Genomic DNA, 26,809 nt, shown 5'->3' on the forward strand with positions numbered 1-26,809 from the left:
TAATAGGAGCGGAATTGTGTAAGTTTCCAGTCGGCTTGGCCGGTGAAAAAGTTCGGAGGTGAAGCCGCATTCACTCGCCTTTCACTTCCCGCTAGCCGACGAGAGCGGACGGCCTTGGACCGAGCCTTTCCCGTCACATCACTAATCAATTAGGCGAAATGTCAGGCTTTAGATGAAGATACCTTTTTGGATCTGCCAAATTCTTTTGTCTTTGAAGATAGATATGCTGGAATTTGTCGTCTACCAAAGAGAATGATGCGTTGTCAACGAATAATTGTGCGTTGTAACTTGTAGCCACTTATCAATTAGGCAAATCCAAATGTCAGGCTTATGAAGATATCTATGTAATGGTAGTGGTCGTGTTCTAATTTCTAAATAGAAACATGCATTGTCAACATGTTATAAGTAGGCGACGAGGCACGTACGCTATAAGATAGTTATTTTGCTATTCGGCATATTTTTCAAACGTCATCAGCAAATATAGCACCGTTAGCAAAATGGTTTTGTTGTGTTTCTGCTGAACTCGCAATAGCTATTTAATTAAATAGCAATATTCTCGATTAATATTGTAACGTAATTACGTTACAATATTAATCGAGAATATTGCTTCTTTCTTTATTTGAATTTAGAATCTTGTTTCTAAAGAATATATATTTTTTTTTATTGATAAACGGTCAGTTTTGAAACTTCTTCTTCTTTTTTCGCAAAGCTCCTGCGATTTTGCCAGCGCGGGTATTCGGCGCGCAGCGTCGCAATGACATCACGTTTTTGAAGCGGCTACGCGTGTAGTCGTACCATGGGCGTGTTAACCTTGGCTTTTGAGTGGTAACTTTCACGGTTAGACGTTACATAAGCGCAGTCATCGCTCTAACATCTGCTGGACAGAACTAGTTTGTTACAACACCATTGCGCAAACTGTACCACGGTGGTAAACTAGAGCGGTACAGTGACTGTACTGCTCTATTTTGTTCTAGATTCTACTGTTTTAATGCAACATCAATGGGGCTTAATTCCTTGTTCGATCGAGTCAATTTCCTACTATCACAGATCAATAAAATCTCTCTTGAAATGTAAATCTTCACTAAAAATTGTCCGACAGTCAAACGTTTTCTATTCAATTTTTTTTTAATTTTCATAGATAACCAATGACTACATTAAACCGTATGATTTTATCATTGATAAAACATTGTGAAACTACTACCTACATAACATTTGTAATATTATGTTAGTATTATATTATGTGCTCACTCGTGTATGTAATCTTTACATTATTGCTCCACAACAAGTAACAACTCGTCAAATCCCGGATGGACGATTATCGCTAAGTAATAAGTTCCACGTGATTGTTACTTCAGTTCCGCGAAACGTCTAGAATCAAAGTACTAGGTAAAGTATAGTAATCTGATAGTTTGTCCCTTTACAGTTTACACGCATTATAGCCTACTTACTATACTACTAAGTGCCACGTGTCTTCGTCATTCAAGAATAGTAACCCAGGCGGGCAGTTGACCCCGTATTGGTCCGGAAATATTGCTGGTGACAGTTCGTTCTGGAGTTAAAGTGTTTGTTTACAAAATAACAACCTTGTGTGTTGTTGGGTTCCAGGTACAAGAGCGGGGTGCGCGGCGTGAGGAGCGCGGGCGCGGGCGGGGGTGGAGGCGGGGGCGGCGCGGAGGAGGCGCGGCGCGGCGGCCTCAAGGCGCTGCCGAAGCGCGCCCGCCGCTGTAGGGGCATGAGCATGGGGCAAAAGCTCTCCGGCGGTGTGAAGACGGTGTCGCGCGACTGCTCGGCGCCGTTCAAGGCGGTGGTCGCGCGGGAGCTGGCGCCGGAGCCGCCGAGGCCGGCGCGCCTCGACGCGCTGCTGGACGCGCCCCCCGCGCATCCCGACACGCAGCTCAAGCACGCGTGGAACCCTGATGACAGGTACTTTACATTTTGTGGCTTAAAAAACATAAAACAAGGTGAAAGCGCTAAAGACTTAAACTTGATTGAATGGCGTTGTTCAGTCAAAGGGCTAGCTGTTTGATTGAACGGCTATATAAACCAGTCGGCTGCGACATAGATACTTATTGCATTATACAGGGTGCAACAAAACTAAGTGATAATATTTTTGGGTGTGTTGACTATGAAAGTAGTAGCGGCGGGCGCTGAAAGAGCAAATTTTTTTTGTGATTTGTATGGGCCCGCGCCCGGCTAACGTCAGGCACTCTCCCATACAAATCACAAAAAAAAATTGCTCTTTCAGCGCCCGCCGCTGCTACTTTCATAGTCAACTCTATACATATAAGGGTAAAGGGGCACATACAAATACTCTTACTATGTTTAGTTACACCGTGTAGACAAATCACTTTATAAATTTGTAGAGATAGTTATTTTGGACTCCAAAACTGAGACAAAAACGGTTACTCTTATAGTTTGTCTTTGATGTTAATAACTACTGACGGATATGGAAGCTACCTAGGTGGTCCTCCGAAGATTTGCTTATTTTGTAACTTCCAGTCTTACTTTTCAGTCTTTTATAAATGATAATATTGTTTAGGTTCAGTACCATAATTTAGATCCTAAGTGGTGCGATTAAGCCGTAATCGTAAATTATAATAAACTAATATTGAGCGACCTTGGCGGAATAATAGACGGTTCTCAACCTTCACATATTGTCCTTGCCGCCAGCCGCCGAATTCAGAACTAGTCATAAGTCAGCTCATAAATTGTAGCTTGACAGCACAAGGCTCGGCAGACGGCAAGCCGTAGGTTACTTTTTGCCTCGTTTTATAGCTCCACGGTAAGTCCTTGCTCGATTTCAAAACTGTAGGTAAAAGCTTCCATATTATTATAATCGAAGGATGGGTTTCTAAGTTAGGAGGTATTTAACTTGTCAGGGTCGTCAGCTTTCTAATTTTATTGCAGAAAAGCTTAAGATGTGTAAAATACGTTGTAGATGATAATATCCTGCCTACGTCTGTTTTAGATTGTGTCACGGTCATGCTAAGGTCCAGTCGTAGAAGAGAGAGACATTCGGCTATTGACTTACCTATTTGTCTAATATAAAAGTATTGGACTCACGTATGTGCTTGCAAAACGACATTAACTATTAACAGTTTTGTGAAATTGTGAGCAGTTATGAGTAAAGATGGCCGAATTTGCCAACGGCCCTTAGCAATTTCTGCTTTGGAAAGACGTTTTCTTACTTGCATTTTACAATCTACACTGTTTTTGCCATTCAAAACTTCATCACTTATGTAACACAATATCAGTTTTTTTTATTTCTGCGTCTAACATTTGCGTCTCTCGATTCCAGGTCGTTAAACATATTCGTGAAGGAGGAGGACGCTCTAACGTTCCACCGGCACCCCGTGGCGCAGAGCACGGACTGTATCCGCGGCCGCGTGGGCTACTCCCGCGGCCTGCACTGTTGGGAGGTGGTGTGGCCGGCGCGGCAGAGGGGCACGCACGCGGTGGTCGGTGTCGCGACAGCACAGGCGCCATTGCATTCTGTCGGCTACCAGAGTCTGGTGGGCGCGACGGATCAGAGCTGGGGATGGGACCTCGGCAGAAATAAGGTGAGAGGAACGAAGAAATGGCATGAGGCCATAGGGCATTGACATGCAATTGTGGGTAATTGCAACTGCTGTGCAGGCTATGCAGCCAGTATAATGGTTATTATATCCTCGCCTTATATTTTCAATATAAATAATATTCTATACGTAAAAATTAAAATAAACGCCGAACGACCGACTTTCGTAGTTTTGATCAACGTCTTTGATGTTGGTTTGCCGTTTGACATTTCATGATAATAGAAAACGTGCACATGCCACATGGTGCTGGAAAGTAATGTCACCAATCCAAAACTTAAATTGATCATTTACATACTTGACAAGTCCTGCCTCCTATTTATGTATATTTCCTTAACATTCTCATAAGCAAAAACTCTGAAACTTAAAATGTAGTATTCACTAGTCAAGTGCTGTCAAGTGTGTGTGTACTGTGTACACTTTCGCAATGACAATAAAGGCTTCCAGCCCCGGACATATAAATGAGCATTGAGCCGTATAGGCCGCAGCCTTGGGGCGCTAGCGTCCTAGGGGAGCGGCAGATGTCGTACATGGAGCGGCGGAAATAAACTCACCTATTCTCATAATTCATAAAAAATAAATTTGGCACTGATGTCTTAAGTGCTCCCTAGACGGTAATCCCTGCTAATTGCAGGACGAAAAACTAAAGAACTTGTCAATAAATGTACAGCACGTAGTTTGCATGTTATTCAACAAAACAACGATCATGCATGGCAGCGCGTAACGCATGTAATGCTGAATTATCCTCTATTTTATGCTTTACCAAAGCATTCATACAACACTCCTTTCCCTAATTTCAGGTGTTCCACAACGCGAAAGGCTCCGGCGGTGGGGGCGGCGGGGGCGGCGTCACGTACCCCGCGCTCCTCCGGCCCGACGAGCAGTTCCTAGTGCCCGACCGAGTGCTCGTCGTGCTCGACATGGACGAGGGCACGCTGGCCTTCTGCGCCGACGGCCGGTACCTCGGCGTCGCGGCCCGCGGCCTCCGGGGTCGCACGCTGTACCCCATCGTGTCCGCGGTGTGGGGCCACGCGGAGATCACCATGAAATATATCGGCGGGCTTGATCGTGAGTGTCTTTTGTTTTATGCCTTCCTTGAACCTTTGACATTATGGCTATTCATTTCACAGTGAATGTCATGTCACATGTCATGTTCCTCATAAGTCGGCACTACATATTGGCGAACGCGTTGGCCGATGCGTTGGCCGGCGCGCTGGCCCAATGTGTTATATGATTTCCCCCCAGAAATCCCCTATTTTGCCCCTATCTTGGTCGAAAACCCCCTAAATCTGGGGGGAAATCCCCTGATCTGGCAACACTGTTGCCTAGTAATAGTAGTAGTAGAGGTATTTCTATAGACTTTGGCGAAGTGTGTATAAATAAGAGAGCAATTCTTGAACAGAGTACCTATGTGTCTTATATGCAACGCAGTCCCGTGAGATACTCTTCAGATGCTTATCACCGAACATTGACGTAGTGCGAAACATCCATAGGTCTTAGATATTTAAAACGTGATGTGTTAATTTTTCCAGCGGAGCCGCTGCCACTGATGGAGCTGTGCAGACGCGTAATTAGACAGCGCGTGGGGCGGTCGCGACTGCGCGTGGTCGCCTCCCGTCTCTCCCTGCCGCCCGCGCTAGCCGCCTACCTGCTGTACCGCGCGCCCTAGCGTTAGCGCCGCCACTGCGCCACGCCCCCACACACACATGCCCGATTGCAACGCCCACTAATGATTGCAATAGATGTGCACAAAATTGCAATACACACAAATTGTAATTAGGTGTGGGAAAATTAAAGATATTTTGGGCACATGATCTATTGTTTAAGTGTAGATGTTCAGGCAGAATCATTTTCATACTCGAGAAAGAAAATCTTTTGTGGATGTGTTCATATTGAGAGCTATCATCCATAAATTAGAAATTTTTAACTATGAGTATGACAATTATTTTTTGCCTTCGACGTTTATATATAAGCTGTAGATCATATTCACGAAATATCCTCAGTCAATTTTCCCACTCCGTATATGAACGCAATAGATTTATCAATGTTGGGTTGGGATGTCCAAGCGATTTTTTTGATTGCAATGGAAATTATTGTGATTGCAATGCAATCTCGCAAAGGAGATATGACATTTGTTACCTCATTAAGCGCGAAAATTGCAAGAGCAAGATATCTAGCTGACTGTCTACTCAACTTGAGTAAAAACAAGCCATGTTAAATAAGCTACTAGCCAATATTATAATGGCGTATCTCCCTTGTAAAGTTTGTCCAAAAAGAAATCTTAGTGCTGATCTCGAATAGTGTTTTGTATTTTTATTCCTTTGCGCCGACTGGCTTCCCCCCCACCTAGGCACTAACGATTCGTTAGTTTGTAAGGTAAAAGACAGGCAGTTGACATTACCACGTTCGTGTGTAGAAAATATTGTAAGGGCAAATTAGTACACCACACAGAAACAAAGTGTCTAAACACACTAGGCTGAATTAAGCCGACGTAAATTCCGCCGCGTTTACGCCGCGTATCAAACGCATACAAAATACGGACGGAACGCGACAGACTATGCCGAAATTCCGTCGCGAGCCGAATTTCCGTCGAGCCGAGTCGAACATAAAGTTCGGCAGCGATTCGGCGGTAATGTTTTGTATAGCAACGCGACGGAATTATCAAAACCGAACATAGCAAATCCAACCTTAACTCCAAAGCGTTAAGACACACTATATTACATCTGAGAATTTTAAATACTCACGCGCGCGTTCCGCAACGGAAATTACGCCGCGAAATTTCGACTCTTCGCGTTATTTATAGTGTGTCGCATCAGACGTAAGCGGCTGAACGTAATTTCGGCCACGTAAATTACGCCGGCGTAATTCAGCCTAGTGTGTTTAGACCCTAAGACCCGCTTGCACCAGTCTGGGTTGATAGGTATCATGTCATCTCTTTCCTATATTGTGCTTATGAAAGAGAAGATTAATTTTAACATATTACAGTAAGAATGGTGCAAGTGGGCCTTAGATATATTATACAAGGCAAACTAGAAAATAATGAAAATTGTGACATAGTAATTTGTTTCGACGCTGTTACATTTTGTCATTGTATAGAATGTTTAACTTGAGTTTATTTTGCCCGTGACTTTATATGCAATCAATGCTGTGAGTTGTGTGAGGGTATTCGTAGTATGAACAGCCAATAACGTGTCGTGAAATAGTGAATTTGTGTTCCAACACGCTTCCATTCGAAACTATAATTATATTTTTTTATTGCGTAACAATGTCATAGTAAAAGGAGGGGAAGTAAGTTATATTCATACAAAGGCACCGCGCGCGGCTTGTATGTGTGCGCCATAGTATCAATGCGTCGCCATCTACGGCACACAACAAAATCTCGGCCAGTTTAGCTTCGTGGGTACCGCCGAGCTTTGTTGTGTGCGGTACGTGGCGACGCATTGATACTATGGCGCACACATACAAGCCGCGCGCGGTGCCTTTGTATGAAGATAACTTACTTCCCTTCCTTTTACTATGACAAAGTGAAGCGCAGTTCACCAAACAAAAGCGTGTTCGAGTTTGAACTGTTTTTGTTTGGTCAACTGCGGCCTAAATAGGTGAGTGCCATCCGACTCCAAATATCTTCCTTATATAGCTTTCTTCTCTAGAAATTCTTTACTTCTTTAAAATAGGAATATATTAGTATTGATTTTAAATTAAGTATTACTTGCGCTCGATTAGATAAGCCTAAAATATCTCATTCTTCCTCCAACCGAACGGTTGATATAGTTTTCTTTACAAATAAGTGGCGTTTGATCGTGCTCAAGTAATACGAAACAAAGCAATAATATACGAACCAAGAAGTGCTTGTATGACTATTATATATCTTAAAAATTTAATCGTAATGTAACAGTACAAGCTTATGAAAGAGATCCGATGCGGTTTGTGAGTTATGCATTACAATAATGTGTTTTAACAGGTGATTCCATTGTAAACGTTTTATTTTTATATTATCTGTGATAACTGTACTTTAAAATTGTAAAGCTGTATCAACAATCAGTGTCTCCAATGAATATGGCTTATACGGTACTTATTCGTCGAGAAATTATATTTATCATTGTCATTTTATCTCAACCTGTATATCGTTGTCCGTATATAAATCTACAATTACGATGAACATCTATCACAAATTATGCCACTATACTCGATGTATTTTAATTTTACAAAAACGTATTCGTTTTTTATTGATTTTATTAATTTGAATGGTCTACTACCGAGTGTGTAACGATGGATGCATTAGAACGAGCGACGTGAGAATTACCAAAATTATTCTTTTTACATCTATTATTAAAGCCATGTTGATCTCCTACTCGATCGTGAGCCCGCCGCGCCCGCGCGCGCCGGACTCACGTTTTACTTTTAAGAAATATTTTAGATCGAACAATAGCAATTTTTACTGACACGCTTCGGCAAATATTTTCTTAATATTAGAGGTATCTTCGTTTGTAACGCGAGCGAGCGCCCCCTCGCCGACTAGGCCAGTGTATCGTTGGCAATCTTACGTACTATCGTAGCTTAAGTGACTGGTTTATTTTAGCTAAGGGTTTTATTTTGTATTGTAAAGACGTGTGATTGTGTTATGTACATATACAGTGTGTTGAAACGGCGGACGCGTTTGCGAGGACGTCGCATCGCGGGCGACGGGAGTCGACGCGCCGAAACCGAAGCATCAACTCGAGACCATGTAAAATATAAGTACTTCCATTTTTAATAAGTTCTTCTAGGTAGATACGGCATGTAAGACTTCGAGCGTGAACGACGCCGTCAGTATTCACGACAGGCCGAGGCTTCACTCGCGGAGCGCACGCTATCGCCAAACGTCATCACGAGTGAATATTGACGCGTGAACTATGTTAAACTGCCAAATGAATGACGAGTGAACGAGTCGAAGCGAACGGGTGAACGAACGGGTAAATGTGCAGTGTGTAAGAATATTGTAATTGTGTAAGAGGTAATAGTTGTAACTTGAACACACCAAGCTTGTCCGGCGGCCTGCGGCGCGAGCCCCCGGGCTCCGCCCTCAGTTAGTTATCCCGCGAGCCCCCCGGCTCGTGCTGAAGGACGGGCCGAGTAAATTATTAATTCGAGTTATGAACCATCAGATTTAGTCGTGTATTGTATATAAAATATCATTTTGCGGTGTTTATTAATGTAAGTGAAAACGCATTTTAGTTTTATAAGTTTGTAGGAGATATTTTTAAATTGTCATTTTTAACAGAGAAGCGAGATGCGAACCGAATCTCTTAGACACAATAAAAAAAATAGGAAACGATTGGAATAATGTTTAAGAAAATAATAAAATGATTTAAAGTAAAGATGTTTTTTTATGGACACTCCAATTTTCTTATTGAGCAATGTTTATCAATAATGGCAAGTTTTAAAGCTTGAACAACTAAAATTTTGTTAACAACTAATATATACTTATTAGTTATTAACTAAATTTCGTTCTGTTTGATATTTGAACAGGAGGAGTAATAAAAACCCCTGATCAACTCTATTGTGGGATTCATTCAAAATAATAAGAATTTTGCCCGGCATGTACCAATATTCATAACTACTTATGTAGGAGTTAACTTAAGTACAGAGGGAGGGTTAGTTTGATATTTTATAGTTGTTCATTCATTAATGTTCTACTACAAAATTAACTAAAAACATGCTACAAATTTTTCGCCAGATACTAGGATCTCATTACCATGTAGTAGTTTAATGTAAGTCAAGTACAGAGGGAGGGTAGTTTTGTTTCTGTCATTTTTCATTCATGTTTTACGATAAAATTGCTACTAATCTTTCTCCAGATACTAAGATCTCATAACTATGTAGTAGTTTAACGTAAGTCAAGAACAGAGAGAGGGTAGTTTTATAATTTTCGTCGTTCTTACATATTTTGCTAGAATATTTAAAAATCTGCTATTTAGTTATGAGATCCACATTGTAGTATTCAGAAATCAGAGGGATATTTCTTTCATTGTTCATTCATCTTTTATGTATTGTTTCATATATTCATTGACCATTGTTCTCACCTACGTTAAGAACTTGCGGCGAGAAACTAAGCTTTTAAAGTGAAATAAAATACATGTAAAAAGAGATTAAACATTTATTCGATAAAAATAATATTTTAAGTACGTAATATAATACATGCAGATTCAGTCCTCAGGTAAAAAAGTTTTTCATAAATTAATCACAGAGAGTATGATGCTCGACTACAGTGTCGTCGCTTATGATGATGGTGTTGTTTTCGTCTGCGAGTTCCTGTGGGAGATCAATTTGCGCTGTCAGCTCCTGGATGCTGTCGAATAGCTCGTTCAACGAGGCCTGTGACAATAAAATACTATCAGTTATAATGATAGAATATACAGTTTTAATCAATTTCTTTAGCCAAAGTCTAAATTATGCTGGTAATACCTCGATCGGGAATCGCAGACACAACAGTTATGCGACAGCCGGGTGCCGCTTGGGGATTGATAGGTTAATTTGTATGCGCTGATTTTAGTTTAATGCGCCAGATCCGCACACGCTGGACAAAAGCAATCTAATTGACAAAATTAGAACGCCTGCAGAATCTCTGTATCCGTTTTATTTTTGGCCTAAAAAAGTTCGATCACATTTCTGAACATAGATTAAAACTCAAGTGGCTTCCTATCCGCCTCCGTCGCAATTCCCATATCCTAAGCTTACTATATAATGTCCTGTATAATCCTCTATCTCCCTCCTACCTTGTCGATCGATTCAACTTTTCCCGACCCCTCCATATCCCATGTAGAACCAGTGTTAGAATGAACCTTTCCCTCCCACCACATCGTTCCAACTTTAATTCTTACTCATTCACTGTTCATGCAGTCAGATTGTGGAACTCACTTCCTCATGCTGTTCGCGATAGCCTATATCAGTTTATTCAAAAAAAGGTTAAAAGAGCACTATTTTCAAGAATCCATATAAATACCGTTATTAAATATACATATAGTATTTATGCATTATAGGCGAATTATTTTGTATTTATTTCAAATAGTATGGTATTATAAATTAGTTATTCTGGTTATAATACTGTTTTATTATTCGTTATTATTTTTTAGTATGTAGATCTAAAAGACTTTTTTTTTGTGATTGTGCACGCTCTGTCCATTTTCTTATATCGTATTTTCTCTTCGTAGGGCTGCTGTAAGAAATTTCTGTAAGAAATATGCAGTTCCTTTGTGTCGTCTTTCCATGTCAATTGTGTTAGAATAAGTTTCTTGTGTAAAATAAATGTTAAATAAATAAATAAATAAAGCATTAACAACAACCTAATTCGGAACTCAAAATATTTCTATATTTCATTCAAGTCGTGAACAAACAGACAAACATACACTTTTACATTTAGGGCCGCGCCAAACCGGAATGGCAGCGTCCAGGCGAGCACTTTCAGTGTCATATGATTTTAAACTTTATCTTCATTATTGTAATACGTAGTATCGCTTGAGAAGTTTACGGCCGCCAGTGGCGGCGGCCGCGATCAAGCGATACTATGTATTACAATAAGGACGATAAAGTTTAAAATCATAACACTGAAAGTGCTCGCCTCGCCGCTGCCATTCCGGTTTGGCGAGGCTCTTATAGACATTTCGATCACACAGCACATACGAATTGTTCAATTGTTACTCGTCTTGCAAGGTTTAATTGCTTAGTACTGCAGTAGATCGCTTGTTGTCTCTTTGAATATATGAATATATTGATATAACGCTGCTATAGCGTACCTGTGAAACGCGATAGTGTCAACATCCGCCTTTAATGTTAAGAAATTAAGAACTTAAATGTTACCTTTGTTTCGCTAAAACTGCTGATAGTATCGTCCATGGCCAAATCTTCTCCATCGAAGTTCTCCGCCAACACCTTCAAGTGGTCTGGCAGCAGGGAAGTGTCCAGCCTTCCCGTTGATTCATCTCTGATTATTCTGTAAAATAATTAAAAAAATACAAGTCTTTGGACATTTGAAAATTTTAAAACTTTTTAAAGTCTCAGAGTGGGACATTAATTACTTAAATGTAATTAATTTAATTAAGGCCCATACATTATCTGTCAAACTCTTCATTAAATTGAAGGTTGATCATAATTAAATGTCTCTGAGTTCGGCGGTTATTATAATATTTCGGAACGAAGTTCCTTATCGCGCGTTGCAAAAGGCGGCTAGACGGAAAAAGTTGTAACGACAAGACACAAAAGTGTCTGCATTTAATTATAACTAATTATTACAACATGCTATAGTTGTAAGCCGTGCGGTAGTGCGTGTTTCTCTCTCTGTCTCTCTCTCTCTCTCTTTTTTTAGTGTTTTTTTATAACTTTTCGTTCCATCCGGGTGTCCCTTGACATCCCTCAAGTTTTTATACTTTTTAAAATCGTCAAACAAGGACAAAACATTGTGCGGTTTATTAATTGTGAAACTTTAATTATTATTAAGGCGATAATCTTATTATCGATAATAAACACTAGGCAACAGAGTATTTACGCCTAGTGCTGTCTCACCTTTAGTAAGTAGGTTTTATCAAAAATTCGTACCTCAATATCCTCCGACGCGTCATCTCGGCGCCAGTAATGAGCGTGACGGTCGCCAGCGCCGTGGTCGCCGACCGTCGCCGCTGGAGCCGCGCCCATGGCACGCCCATCGTGATCGCCGCCCGCCCACCGGCCCCGATCACGCGCCGCGCGCCGGACAGTGTGCACTGGGAACCCACCCAGCGGTATTGCACTGAAATCATTGGGGATTGAGATAATATGAATTTGTGGAATGAGGAAAGTAAACAAAATTATTGTCGAGCGGAAAACGTAACCATACTATACTATATATATTATACATACCAACTATAATATCATAAATGCGAAAGTGTCTGTCTATTACCTCTTCACGGCCAAACCGCTGAACCGAATTTGCTGGAATTTGGTATGGAGATACTTTGAGCCCCGGAAAAGGACATAGGATACCGCACGATAAATGAATTTTGGCGCAACGGCGTTGCGGGCGTTATCTATTTCAATCAATAAAATCATGTGTGACAAATTAATGTTTTCCGCAACTTTCTTCAAGTAAAAGTTCGTTTATCGCACAAGAACAAAATAATGCAAGTTATTGTAGCGCAAATTATCATACCAATTACCAGGGCCAAATCTACCTTGCTAAAATCTGTGCAGCGGATATGACATGAAGACGAAACAGATAAACTTTCGCATATAAAGGCTGGATGTAGAAAGTGTTGTAGGCATGTCTACTATCATCATTATTGTAGTGGTGGGATGTCTCTCACTTCCCCCATGGGGAGAAATGGGAAGTTGGTTCCGGGGCTAGGCCCCCTGCCCGAGGGATCTGCCGCACCTCATAAAGATGAGGCGGTATTTGGGGCGGGACGGGTCCCTAAGTTGGGTGACCGGTAGAGTCACCTCTACTGTCAGCGTTGCCAGCCCTTCTTAACCCACCCGAGCCACCCCTGGCGGTCCACCCCACCAGGTGAGATCCCCGGTTACCCGGGGAAGGCCCTGCGGAGGCTGCCAGCGACATGGGGTGACGTTTCAGGCAGGTAGAGTCAGGGGGGTATTGTAGTGTAGATGCATAGTAGATATTTAACATTGTCTCATAAACACCAGTAGTGGGGATAACAGTCTATATGAGTCATTTGTCAAACTGTGAATAGGACAGTTGTGTAGTGGCAGTAAACGAGGATAGACGTGCGCTCCGCAGTGATACTGGGTGTATTAGCGAGCCAGTGTCCCTAGGATTGTACAATTATCATCATTACACTCACAATTAAAGTGCGTCCTAGCAGCGAGGAAGGCGGGGGCGCGCGCTCGGTTGTACACGGCGAGAGAGACGGGCGCGCCGGCGACGGCCCGCACGAGCGCCGTGTCGCCGTACGTCACGAGACCCGACCAGCGGACGCCGCCGTCGCCCGCACAACCGTGCAGTTTTATCTGTAAGAAACGTAGACATGGGCATCGTACGAAAGTATAGTCTCGGACACACACCTTTGACATAGCGCTATTTGTCTCACTCGTGCACAACATTAAAACTAGCGTAACCAACAACAAACAAGTAGTTTACACTACATCGTAACACGTCAAAACGTTTTTAAATGATCCAATTAAATACTGATGTTTATTTACTACACTGTGTTTATTTACAAACATTGCCGATTCCTAATTTTTATCGCTTGTTTGTTGCATCGTGAAGTTGCATCGTGAAGTTGCAATGTGAATTAACCCTAATACGCAGCAGCGAAACGCGAAAAAGCGTCTCACTCGTGAAACAGCAATACATTATGTTACAAACTCGCGTTTTGGTTCTTTCAGTGCTTCTCGATAAAAAATCTTTCATGTCAAGAACAAAATCTTTTATAACTTACCTTTCTAGAAAAATCGCTGTTCTTATCGAAGACCAAATGCAAAGCAGCAGCGCAGGGATCATTTGTGTTTGGCGAAAACAGTATCGGTAGTGGTCTACATTCAAACGGGGCAAAAGTAAGTATGAAAGTTCCCCTCGGATCAACTCCGGGCAAATCTACCGAGAATCCTTCACCCACGATCTGACATCTCAAATGAATTTTCTTGTTTATGGAGTTTTTCAAACTTAGCTCCTTCCTTTCTGATCGGACCCAGGACATATTGTTGTAGTTTGTTTTGATCGGGAATGTTTTAAGTTTATCGCTTCCTCCGCAGATTTCAATTGTCGTTTTACTACCATTGGAAGCATCTTCCAAAATTAATATGCTGGAAGAAAAGTACCACATAATTAAATCTAAATAGTAAATACCTCATCATAACATTAGACCGTACTCATCAAAGCAGTTGATTTTTTTTTGTTTTTATTGATAAGGTTATTTACTAAGCGAAACAGTTTAAACTGACAACATCAACCTAAATGAAACTTTCATATTGTTAAAATAAATCTATTTTTTGTTAGGGAAAAATTCAAGCGAATCTTCACTTCGTTTAATTGCCGCATTCATTATATGGACTCATTTTATTTTTTATATCTCTCTATAAAATTTCATGTCAATAAAAGAGTTCGAACCTTTTTGTATTACCCGAATGGAACGAAGTTATGGAGCGTGGCATACCTAATAAGTTTCAAGTACTTAAAATGTCGTAATTTGGTGCACGCCTATAAAACAGACGCCAATCGACAGAGAAAATAATTACAAACAACAAATACTGTTTGACAAAATGTCGTAAATGTTATACTTCTTGAAATATTTCAGGTTGTATCTTAAATGTATCTAAAATGTTATTTATTTTACATTTTCAAACTGAAATAACTCGTAAAGTATATTATTTACGACACTTTTTCAAAGAGTATTTGTTGTTTGTAAACATATTCTCTTTCGATTGGCGTATGTTTTATAGGTGTACACAGTACACCAAAATACGACAGGTATGCCAATAAGGTTGGTTGTTCTTTGCTGTGACGGCTCGCATCACATTGTACCTGTTTAGCCTTTATAGAAATAAGTATAATTTCTTACCCTTCATTTTGTGAGTCCGGTGGTCCAGTGTACATGAGGCTCAACTCCTTGGACGCCCCTGGCCTGATGTCTAGACACACAGCTGACACTTTGAAAGGGAAACTGCCATCACTCCCGGTTACACCTTTAAACTTTATATTCCACACGCCAGGTATAGAACCCGTGTTGGATAAACTTATTGTCGTCGGTTCTGAAATAATAAAATAAACCATTTATTTGTGAAAGTAAGGTATAGCCCAGTTTTTGCTTGAAACAAGATTTAACGTAATTATTTCGGTAAACCAACTTTTTTATCCCAACAGTTGGTTTATAGGGAAAAAGTAGACTTATTTATTTATTTGGGTCTCAAGTTAAAGTTAGGCTTGACATAACACAACCAAATTACACAGGGTAATAAGACACGTCATTCAATTTTTCTGATACAATTTCTTTCTTGTCTCGTCTCAAAACTTAATTCATAGAACGACGTTATTTATTCAAGTCAATTATATATCATGTCATGCGACTCTCACCATTAGTAAGTTGTAGTTTGCTGCCGGGTATCTGTATGACGAGGCTGGAGGTGCCGACAGTGGCCTCCAGACCCACCTTCTTCATCAGACACTTGATGCCGATCATGTTTACATGGAGTGAGCCTTTGAATGTCACCATTTTATCAGCTGAAACAGAAACATAACATTATGATTAACATACAAATTTTAAACTCATACTAATACAACTATTTACACAATACTGTGCATATCTCTGATCACCACAGGATAGCAATATTATACAGGGTATAGTCCAAGCCAATCACTGTTTTGCGGCGTATCTACGACGCTGCAACAGTTTTGTAGCTTGGCTCTATGTAAACACAAATAGCTGGTTTGGTGAGAGAAATAGGTGAATCTAAGTGTCTAAACACACTAGGCCGAATATACGCGGCGGAAATTCTTCATGATTACCCCCGCAATGTCAAACGCATACAATATACGGACGGAACGCGATGGAATAGTGTGTCATCGGTAATTTAAAATACATAATCGCCAACAAACCGAAATGCAGTTTGGCGGTTTTTAGGATAAGGAGTAAGCACATATTGTTGTAAAATAATGGAATACTTTAAAAAAAAATTGCGGGCGACATGAGGAATTTCTGCGGCGTAACTTCGGCCTAGTGTGTTTAGAGTTTAGACGCTTAAAGGTTAATATATTGTCTGTGGCAGCTTAATAACAAAAAACTTGAGAGGTATCAAGGGACACCCGAATGGAACGAAGTTATTTCATAAGTTCAAAAAACCTGTATACATATTAAACAGTACTAGAGATCGCCCAATGGTCGAAATTCGACCTTAGTTTCAACGGCATTAGGACTACTACGTATATTTTATAAATTTTTTTTCAACTCTTGTCTCTGGGACTTAGCTGATCTCAGACTGGCCGTGTAGCATTGTCTAATAGTATCTTAGATTCAATAAAAAAAACTATAATCCATTTTCAATTTGTCAATTTGTTGTCAACAGACTTCAACCATAAATGTATAGGCTTGTCACTCAAAAATTTGTCATTTCTCATGTGTGTGTGTAATGTTTTATTTGTTAAAAAAATGTATGATAAAAGCATAATTTCAAAATAATATTAGTTCGATGCACTCCTTCACCATATAAACTATAACCGTGCAAAATTTCATGCACCTGCGTTTCCGCATTTTATTCGTTCGCATATTAATATTATGATACACTAAAAAATATTTAAAAAAACGCCATCTACTGATGCCCAGGAATACTAACAACGCGTCGCTGTACTTTATTCTCAAAAACGTTGACGCACAGGAATTATCAACGCCCTCTGCCCCTACCATGCAGGTGTCGTTACAACTTTTTCAGGCTAGCCCGAGGCGCAACGCGCGAGAAGTAACTACGTTCCAACAAATAGATGTACAGTTTTAACATGTTAAAAATTATTTTTTCAGAACATTAAATACTTGTAAATACTTACATAGATTTAAATCTGACAATTTCGGCGCGGTAAACGTGACCATAACTTTAATCGCGTTCCCACTGCTCAGTCTACACAGCTGTCTATTCATTCCCTTAGATTTGTGTTTACTTTCTTCCACTTGACGATCCATTAACGCCTTACTGACGTCAGTCTTCCTTATCTCTTGGACTGACTTCATAGAAAACATGCTCTCTCCTTCAGCAATAAACAATTCTAGTTGCAAGTCCACTGGGCAGTCACTTATGAGAACAAAATACTTGGTAGACGAAGACCTTTCTTTAATCGGTGGGTATGTTAAGGCATTCACACCGTCGCTAGATATGGCTTGAACGGTTGGCATTTTGATATCAACTTGAAGCTTTCCTGCCTGCTTTATATCGTTATCCACTGCAGCATCTTTCATATACAAACTGAATGGAAGATTTTCGTGCAGTTCTATGTTAGATGTGAGTTGCAGAGTAAACTTCTCTGTTTTTCCCGGGGACAGTAATAGTGGTAATCTTGGCAGTTCGATTATAACATCCTTGTTTGACTTATCAAACTCCAGTCTAGCAGTTAACCAACTGTCAGATAATGTGGTGACGGTAATTGTGACTGTGTTGCTGACACCTGGAAAAAACAAAATTTAAATGAATAAAACGAATGTCTTGTACAAAGCATGCTTACAAAGATATTATGGAGATATTCTAGTTGTACTATCAGAGAAGTTAATTCCTAGGCAGATGGGCGGCCTACGTAGTTTGGTCGCGACTCACGTAACGTCAAACCCAGCCGACAGATTACAATTAACATTGAATTGATATGATCCAACCAAATGACGTTGGTCTGTCAACTGCCTAGGAATAAATTTCCTCGATGGTACGTTTTAAAACCTCGGAGCAGCGCCGCTGAGGCAACGCAACGTAATGGATTTATAAAAATATAATATAATAAAAATAAAATTGAGAAAATAGCATCCTTACCGACGTAGCCTTCAACTGGTGTAGTAATAATGTCCGCCCATTGTTCTGTAAAATTAAACAATAGCTTTAATTCATAAAGAAAAACAAAACATTAGTAATAAAATTAACTTAATATTAATTTTATAATACATTACTATTACTATTATACGACATGCCTAAGCTTTAGGGCTAGAATACTTCAAGGCGAAAAAGATGATAAGAAACAGAATAGAATAGAAAGGTAAGTAAAAGAATATATTATTTTAATAATATAAAATATTGTTTATTTCATTATTACGACATGCTTAAGCATAAGCTTTAGTGTTAGAATACTGGGTAAAAAAGAAGAAAAGTAATAAAAAACAGTAGGCCTACTACGAAACCGTTTTGAGACTCAAACAATCGGACGAGAATGCCGCGTCCTGCTCTAACAATGTCATTTCACGTTTGTTAGAGTAGGATGCGGCATTTTCGTTCGATTGTTTGAGTCTCAAAACCATAGTAAAAGGAGGGGAAGTAAGTTATCTTCATACAAAGGCACCGCGCGCGGCTTGTATGTGTGCGCCATAGTATCATTGCGTCGCCACGTACGGCACACAACAAAATCTCGGCCAGTTTTATAAGGCTGGTACCGCCGAGATTTTGTTGTGTGCCGTGTGGCGACGCATTGATACTATGGCGCGCACACATACAAGCCGCGCGCGGTGCCTTTGTATGAAGATAACTTACTTCCCCTCCTTTTACTATGTCAAAACGGTTTCGTGGTACAAGCCCTGAAGCCCAAATATTACAAAGCACCCACCAACCTTTAGCAAAGCTATCTTCTCTAAACTGCTTTTGTTGTAACACCTCATGCCAAACTACTGATTTATCTAACTCTTTGTAATCGAGGTTTGGGGAGGGAATAGATGTTTTGCCTGAAAATAACCGTGTATTACTATTGGCAACTAAATATGATAAGAGCTAGGCAGACATTAATTGAAGATGAATTTCCACCAAGAAGTGACAGTACATTCAATATCATAGATATTATAATGAGTAAATAATAACAAAAATCAGCCAAGTGCGAGTCGAACTAAACTGAGAGTTGGCGAAAAATTGTGTTTTTTGTAAATATTAACCTTATTTTTTTTGTATTATTTTGTATATTATTAGGGGCAACAGAAATACACAATCTGTAAAAATTTCAGAATTCTAGCCTGGAGACTGTCTCCAGGCCGTATCTCAACAGACAGACAGACGGACGGACATCAAAGTTTCAGTTATAGGGGCCAGTTTTTACCCTTTGGGTACTGAACCCTGAAAAATGTGAAGATACAGTTACGAAAAGTGTCTGAAAGGCACTGACTTAGTCTAAACTACGCCTCGCATGTGCAAAGAAACTACAACTTACCTTATCTGTAGGTCTACAGTGGTATGTTTGTGTGTTGCCATGCACTTAATACAAAAATCTCCAACTACATATTTTTTATAAAGATATCTTCACTTTTTAATTTGGTGTATGTTTCGTGTAAAGACCTTATCACACTAGAGGTATGCGAGCGTAGCGGTTACGTGGATATACATCAAATGATCGCCGCGAGTTCGCTGCGTGTTCGCCACGATCAATCCACCCATGATCTTTTAACCGCCGCGAAATCGTCCGTAATTCGCCAGTGTGATAAATCTTTAAATGAGTTCGACACAGTTGAAATATTATAAAATATTACAAGTATTGTGTAAATGTTGATATGAAATAATAATATTATTAAGATGAACAATACCTCTACTAGTGTTATTATTGATAGGACTGTCTCCAGATTTGATGCTCATTTTGTTCTCTTGTACGGTACTGAGGGTCGAACAACTCTTGCTTGACGGAGAGTTTGATCGGTTCATTCTATGTGACTTTTGCTCCCTCTTACTACTGCTGGTGCTATTAGAATCTCTCGTTACTACTACGGCTGGGATGTTGTTTGCTTCATTAATTTTCAATTTATCCATGTAGAGTACAGTATTCATGGAACCTGACGAGCTAGCCATCTCACAGCTCTTTGAATCTTTCAATTTTGCGACATATACCTCTTCGTTTTGTTTGTTTTCCATTGTGTTGACGTTGATTTCTGTTAGTGGTTTTTTCTTGTTGTTTTTCGCTTGTTTATTCAGTTGCAGTAAGTCTGTTACACTTACATTTGATTGCTTACCTGAAAAAATACAATTAAGATGATGGATCATGTAAAATAGCATAGTATTATCCTACGAATAATAAAAACTAAGGAATCGTAACTCCCATATTATTACCGTTTTAAATTTGGTTCCTTATTTTGATCTGTCATGTATCTCACCTAAATATTGCAAATGTATTGAAATGTGTACCTATGGTACACTTTTTTGACAAGTATTGTGGAGCATGTTTTTTGACGGAGTTACTTTTCCTTGGTTTTTATTATTCGTAGGTATTATCAAAATAAAGGAATAATAAAGTAAGAGGCGCATGAAGGCTTTTATATGGCGCTGGTTTTCATTGTTCAATAGTCTCATGTTTGCACTATAAACTTTCCTAATCAGTTATCTCTAATGAAAAGATCCATGCTGACTTTGAAGTGATTTTTGTAACAGACATGTAAAAAACAGTATATAAGTAAAAAATTCTTATACATAGTGTGGTTTATACAATATTTATTGTATTAGTAAGAAAAGTGGAACCTACACACAAAACGTTTATACACAGTACCTAAATAATCAGCAATTTTGGACAGGCTCAGAGAGTTCTCCATAGAATATTCAGTGTCTTCAGCCGGTGTCCGCATTGAGGTGTGTAGGTTCCTTAACAAAACATCCGCAGGTTTTGTTGATGTCATGAATGGTTTCTTGACGGACATGGACTTCTCTTTGATTGCACTCTCATTATTTGTTTCTTTACTTTTTGTGTACACACTTGACTGTCCCTGTGGATTTTTCGGTATGGCAAAATCAGGTTTATTGTATGGCATATTAAATTGTGTTGGTGGTGGAATTGTTTCTGTGCTCCGCGGCTGCCTCACAGGTACACAGTCTAAAGATTGATCCATTTGGTATGATTGATTTGGAATGTTTTGGCTTTCATCATACACATTTGATGCTGAAACAAGTAATATCAGTAACAAATTATCTGCATTTTTAATATACCTTGAGTCACTCTCACAGTAACCATGAATCTAAAAACAACTATATCAATCAACCTAAAAACAATCAAGCCATTCAGGCTGCTGGGCGTGACAATCAATTAATATACATACTCTCGAAAAACATAGCTATCCTTTTGGTACAGTCCGGGAGTTTTTTTTTAAATGAAATAAGGGGGCAAACGAGCAAACGGGTCACCTGATGGAAAGCAACTTCCGTCGCCCATGGACACTCGCAGCATCAGAAGAGCTGCAGGTGCGTTGCCGACCTCTTAAGAGGAAATAGGGTAACAGGAGAGCGTAGGGATGGGAAGAGAAGGGAATAGGGGAGGGTAGGGAAGGGAATAGGGGATTGGGCCTCCGGTAAACTCACTCACTCGGCGAAACACAGCGCAAGCGCTGTTTCACGCCGGTTTTCTTTGAGAACGTGGTATTTCTCCGGTCGAGCCGGCCAATTCGTACCGAAGCATGGCTCTCCCACGTAATTATAATTATTTACGCATATTTTCTCGCCAACCACGACAGACAAGGTTTTTTTTATTAATATTTATTTAAAAATATATTTTTTATAATATAAATTATTTAAAAAGTTTTTACTTACTGTCAGCGACACTGCGCCTATCAGGACTATCGACATTGTTCAGTATTCTCCCAAAGTCTGGACATCTGTTCTTAAAATAAGCGCCTACTGATACATTTGAGGTGCTCAATCTGCATAATAATAATAATTGTTTTTTATGTCACTTTCTTACATTATATTATATATTTAAAGATATTGATGTAATTCAACCTCTCTCCGAAGTTGGGTCTCCTGCTATGCTATCACCCACATCTTGCTCACTTATATGTATTTAAAAAATTAGGTTTTCATCAAATTAAATGTATGTATTTTTTTATGTTATTTGCTTTATCTATTCCTTGTTACAAAGAAATGGTCATGCTAAGTATGCTGGTGGGATACTCAGAACCGGATTTATATTTTTTATGAGTGTAGGCCAATATATCTGCTGCCCCATGTACGTAATAGCCACCTCTCTAGGATGCTGCCTAGGTTGTGGCATACATGGCCTATTTATAAATCCAGCTGGGGATACTTACAAAGCGCTCTCATGGAAGTTTGCCTGTGTGCTGTGTTGTATGGGCAGTGGTGCTTCTCTCATCACTAAAGAAGCTTCATCAGCTGTCAGGTCCCTCTGAAATCATATATACAACTTTTATAAACAATTGTCATATTTTAATGTAAGTTGATATTTTTGTCTGGACTGTTTCTTATTAATAAAAATATGTACACAAAACTTATGCTTTGGTGTTTTCTTTTTCTCTTTATTTTTAGGGTTTTTATTATTTTATTTAAAGGGCTTTTTCTTGGTTAATATGTTTGGGAACATAGCTGGGCACCGTTAATCAAATAGTTAACTTCGTTAATCGTTAATCCTTTAAAAAAAGTTAACTTCGTTAAACGTTAAAGCGTTACATTTCGGACAAATTAACGCAAGTTAACGTTAATCGTTAATCCGTTAATATGTAATATGGCCTTGTTGTAACTTATATCATTGCGTTAGTGTACATACAAAACCTGTTGGTTTAAGGTTTTAGAATTTAAAATGTTAGGAACAAAACAAAAAATTATACTGCACTTTTCTTTATCAACATGCAAATGTTTTATAATAACAATAAACAAATCACTCTCTCTATAAGCACCGGCGCTGCGTAATAAAATCATAAAACGAAACAAATCTCTTCTCACTAGCGCGCGCCTGAAAATGAATCTAGTATTGCTTTTGTTTTACTCGCTGCTGCCGTGCCGCGGCGCTGCGCTGTCCGTTTCATACTATCTGTCTGAACCTGTTTTCGCGCCGCGCCGCGGTGCCGTGCGGTAAATAGTAGGCATTCGATTAACGATTAACGGACTTCTGCATATTAACGGAAGTTAACGACTACGTTACTATTTTCAAAAGTTAATCCGTTAAACAAAATGGTAACTTCGTTAATTAACGATTAACGGATTAACGAGTTAATGCCCAGCTATATATAGTTTACATTTTTAAAGCTCATAAGAATCATACTGTTCAGTTTCATTCCTCTTGTGTTTAAATTTTTTTAACAAAAACGTTTTTCTTTTTTTTTTTCTTAGTATTATCTGCGATCAATCCACGGATTATAAGCAGATGTGGTAAAGTGATGTTGGCGGTTCAGAGATTCCTATCCAGTGACTGGAACTCTTCATTGATTTATGTTTCCTTTATTCTCTGAATCTCTTATCAAGGTCTAGGATATTATGTCGTTTCAGCCCTTTGAAACATCTTTTATTTAGAAGATTCTGAGCGAGATCTTTGGGATGGATATCCAGGCGAAGCTTGTATTTTGTACAAGACTTTGATATTTCCTCTTTGATGGATGGGATTTTTAGAGCTTCGTGGATTTCGCTGTTGCGTATGAACCAGTGTGAGTTGGAGATCATTCTCAAAATGATGTTTTGGTATCTTTGTAATATTTGTATGTTGGAGTCGAAGCACTACCCCAAAGTTGAATTCCATAAGTCCAAACGGGTTTGAGGATTGAATTGTATACTAATATTTTGTTGTTCATGTTAAGTTTTGATTGTTTTCCAAGAAGCCACTTAAGATCTTTATATTTGATGTTTAATTCATCTCTTTTAGATTTTATGTGTTGTTTCCATGTCAAGCGACGATCTAGATGGATACCCAAATATTTGACAGCGTCAGCCTGAGGGAGTGGTTCGCCGGCTAAGGTTACGGGGGGCAATTATCTTTTCTTAAGGTGAAGGTCACGTGTGTAGACTTAGTTGCGCTTGCTTTTATCCGCCACTTGCTTAACCATTTAGTTACTTCATCTAGTGCCGCTTGAAGCATCGTTGAAGCCATGTTTTGGTTCGTGTGGTTAGCCAAGATAGCAGTGTCGTCTGCGTAGGTAGCCACTTTAATATGGCGTGGTGTCGGGATATCTGAGGTGAAGATAGAATAGAGATAGAGACCGAGGACTGATCCCTGCGGTACACCTGCTTTGATTTCATGAAAACCAGACCTTGAGTCAGATTCCTTCACTTGAAATACTCTGTCTTTTAAGTAAGACTTGAGGAGAGGGAAATAATTATGAGGGAGAAGCTTCTTTATTTTATATCGAAGGCCTTTGTGCCACACTTTGTCAAAAGCCTGCTGGACATCTAAGAATGCTGCCGAAGAATATTCTTTATTTTCTAAGGCAGATGATATACTGTCACAAATCCTATGTACTTGTTTGACTGTTTCATGACCACGTCGGAAGCCAAATTGGTGTTTGGGGATGATGTTTCTGGCTGATAACACTGCTGATAAACGTTTGAAAAGAAGTTTCTCAAAGATCTTTGATAAAATGGGTAAAAGACTGATGAGTCTATAGGACGTGGCATCATTTTTCGGTTTTCCGGGTTTATGTACCATGATGATTTCAGCGACTTTCCATAGGTTAGGAAAGTGAGAAGTTCTTAATATTCCATTTATCAGCGACGTTAGAAAAACTATTCCCTTGTGTGGTAGCTCTTTTAATAAAGTACGAGTGATAAGGTCAAAACCAAGAGCTGACTTTTTTTTTAAATTGCTGATTACATTTTTCACTTCTTTGGGCGTAATAGGCTTAATTGGCAATTCCATTTGAAATGGCTGGGAAAGGGTTTCATCGATTGATGTTTCATCTACATGTGGGCATGCATCGTTAGGTTGAAATACCTCTGCTAGATGGTTTGCAAACAATTCTGCCTTATCTTTGTTCGATCTAGCCCAGCCGGAGTTTTTATTTTTCAGAGGGGGCTTAAAGTGAATAGGCTGGTTAAAGTGTTTAGTAGCTCTCCAAAGAGTAGCCAGATTGCTTGTCAGGATGTAAAGATTCTACAAAGTGCTCAAATGCGTTGTTTTGTTCTTTTTCGATTTGGATCTTTAAATCAGAGCAAGCTTTATTTAATGCCCTCTTGTCTGCAGGGTGTCTACTTGTATGCCAGACTCTTCTTAGTCAATGCTTTTCTTTTACAAGTTCTTTTATTGTGGGGCTGATGTTTTTGCTATCCGATCTTGTACTGACAATTTCAGGGGTATTTATCCAAGCTGCTTCTTGAATTAGGCCGGTGATATATTTTGTGGCGGCTTCAATGTCATCTTTTGCTTTTAGGGGAACATTAATTTGTATATTGTCCGTGATGTAATCACGAAAGTTATTCCAATCCGTCTTGTTATTGGCCAGGCTTAACTCTTTTTTAACATAAAAAAACAAGACCTCAGATTCAAGAGGACTGGGGTACGATCGGACGAACTATCAAAGCAAGAAGATATTTCCACATAATTCCTAGATAGCCAAAGATTTGTAAACAACTTTAAAGTTTATCAATGTTGAATGTTTATCAAAAATGTTTCATATTAAAAATGGATACTGAACACTTATAAACTTACTTTAGAATGGAATGAATAATTTGTAGCTATTGAATGTCTCATTATATCATTAATCTCTGATGTTTGTTTGTCCATGTGGCTGGTTATGCTGTCCAAGGCCACAGAGTGTCTTCCGTACTCCTCGAAAGCACGAGCCGAACCCAACATAGCCTGTTGGACATCAACTTCCTCTGTACCTGTTGACCTCCCAGTCATTTCTCCAGGGTTGAAGACGGACTAAAAAATAAAATAATTCTATAGCCATTTTTCCGACCTCCATTATTTTTTTATTAATTTCAATACTTACTGTAATTTTTCGAGGAAAAAATAGGGTTTTTTTTAATTATTTCAAACCTTATTTGGGTGACAACCTGTTACATATTGAAAAATTATATGGATAAAGTTTTAGATACTTACTGATTTACTCAGGGACATGTTCCCAATGCCAGACTCACCAAAACCTACAATTTCAAAATTGGAATATAAGAAAATTGTTTACTTTTTAATTCATGTAATCATAAAGGAAAAAGAAGGAAGGAAGGCCTCCATCCTCCCTTCCTTCCTCATGGTACTAAAAATTATACTACATATCTGTTTTGTGTTCATGTAATAAACAATTTTTAAGAGAATAAACGTACTTAACCACCTACAGAAGTATTAAGGCATAGCAGAATAATCAAAAGATCGTAGATGAATAGTTGCTTACCCTCAACTTTATCCAAGTCCAATATGCCGGAAGAAGATTCATAATTCGTCCCAGTTTTATTAAACGTTGTCAGGCTTGGTGTGAGACTACTGTAATGATAAAACCATTGTTTTTTTTTTTAGATTTAGTTGGGTTATTTATGTTCATAAAGGCCTTTAATGATAAATCATACGGTACCTTAAGTTTTCTTCGTTTAGTGCCAAACGCCTTGGTAAATTGAATGATTTATCTTCCGCCAAGTGCATCAACCTTTGTATTTTATTTGGAGTAAGAGGATTATCCATGTTTTTGCTTTGCAACAATAAATAACATCTAAAAATTCACTTCAATCACTCGTTATAAACAGAATTCAAATTTACAGAAACTAAAGTTCGTTTCAAAGTTTACAACTGTGAAGTGTGACGGCTGAGTGCTGACGGCTAATTGACAGCAATAATAAACAAAGCTTCACCAATAATATTTAACAATGAATTAATATGGACCAATGACAATACGCTATATAGAAAATGACATTTGAAGTTACCA

At 39.2% G+C, this 26,809-nt stretch overlaps 2 protein-coding genes across 5 annotated transcripts in view; one reads left to right on the forward strand and one right to left on the reverse strand.

The window, feature by feature from the left end:
* The window catches only part of LOC121735643 (protein gustavus), a 107,245-nt gene extending 101,296 nt beyond the window's left edge, over window positions 1–5,949 (forward strand). For all 3 annotated transcript variants that reach the window (XM_042126539.1, XM_042126538.1, XM_042126541.1), the window contains exons 2-5: window positions 1,606–1,923; window positions 3,299–3,560; window positions 4,373–4,640; window positions 5,105–5,949. In XM_042126539.1, the coding sequence (XP_041982473.1) occupies window positions 1,606–1,923; window positions 3,299–3,560; window positions 4,373–4,640; window positions 5,105–5,241 (985 nt within the window). In that variant the 3' untranslated portion in view covers window positions 5,242–5,949. The remainder of the gene's footprint in view (window positions 1–1,605; window positions 1,924–3,298; window positions 3,561–4,372; window positions 4,641–5,104) is intronic.
* A 3,745-nt stretch (window positions 5,950–9,694) lies between these two features.
* Window positions 9,695–26,682, reverse strand: LOC121735642. 2 transcript variants are annotated; one of them, XM_042126536.1, is made up of 18 exons: window positions 26,462–26,682; window positions 26,285–26,373; window positions 25,996–26,039; window positions 25,600–25,815; window positions 22,259–22,353; window positions 21,762–21,871; window positions 20,731–21,117; window positions 19,781–20,200; window positions 18,824–18,934; window positions 18,039–18,083; window positions 17,074–17,685; window positions 15,610–15,756; window positions 15,098–15,287; window positions 13,979–14,342; window positions 13,382–13,547; window positions 12,144–12,333; window positions 11,409–11,541; window positions 9,695–9,926 (listed from the first exon to the last, which is right to left on the reverse strand). In XM_042126536.1, the coding sequence occupies exons 1-18, from the start codon at window positions 26,566–26,568 to the stop codon at window positions 9,789–9,791; spliced, it is 3,564 nt and encodes a 1,187-aa protein (XP_041982470.1). In that variant the 5' UTR covers window positions 26,569–26,682; the 3' UTR covers window positions 9,695–9,788. The 2 variants fall into 2 exon arrangements, with proteins under 2 accessions (XP_041982470.1, XP_041982471.1); XM_042126537.1 differs by lacking the exon at window positions 18,824–18,934.
* Between the last annotated feature and the right edge of the window lie 127 nt (window positions 26,683–26,809).

Source organism: Aricia agestis, chromosome 17, assembly GCF_905147365.1.
Source record: "Aricia agestis chromosome 17, ilAriAges1.1, whole genome shotgun sequence".
NCBI lineage: Eukaryota > Metazoa > Arthropoda > Insecta > Lepidoptera > Lycaenidae > Aricia > Aricia agestis.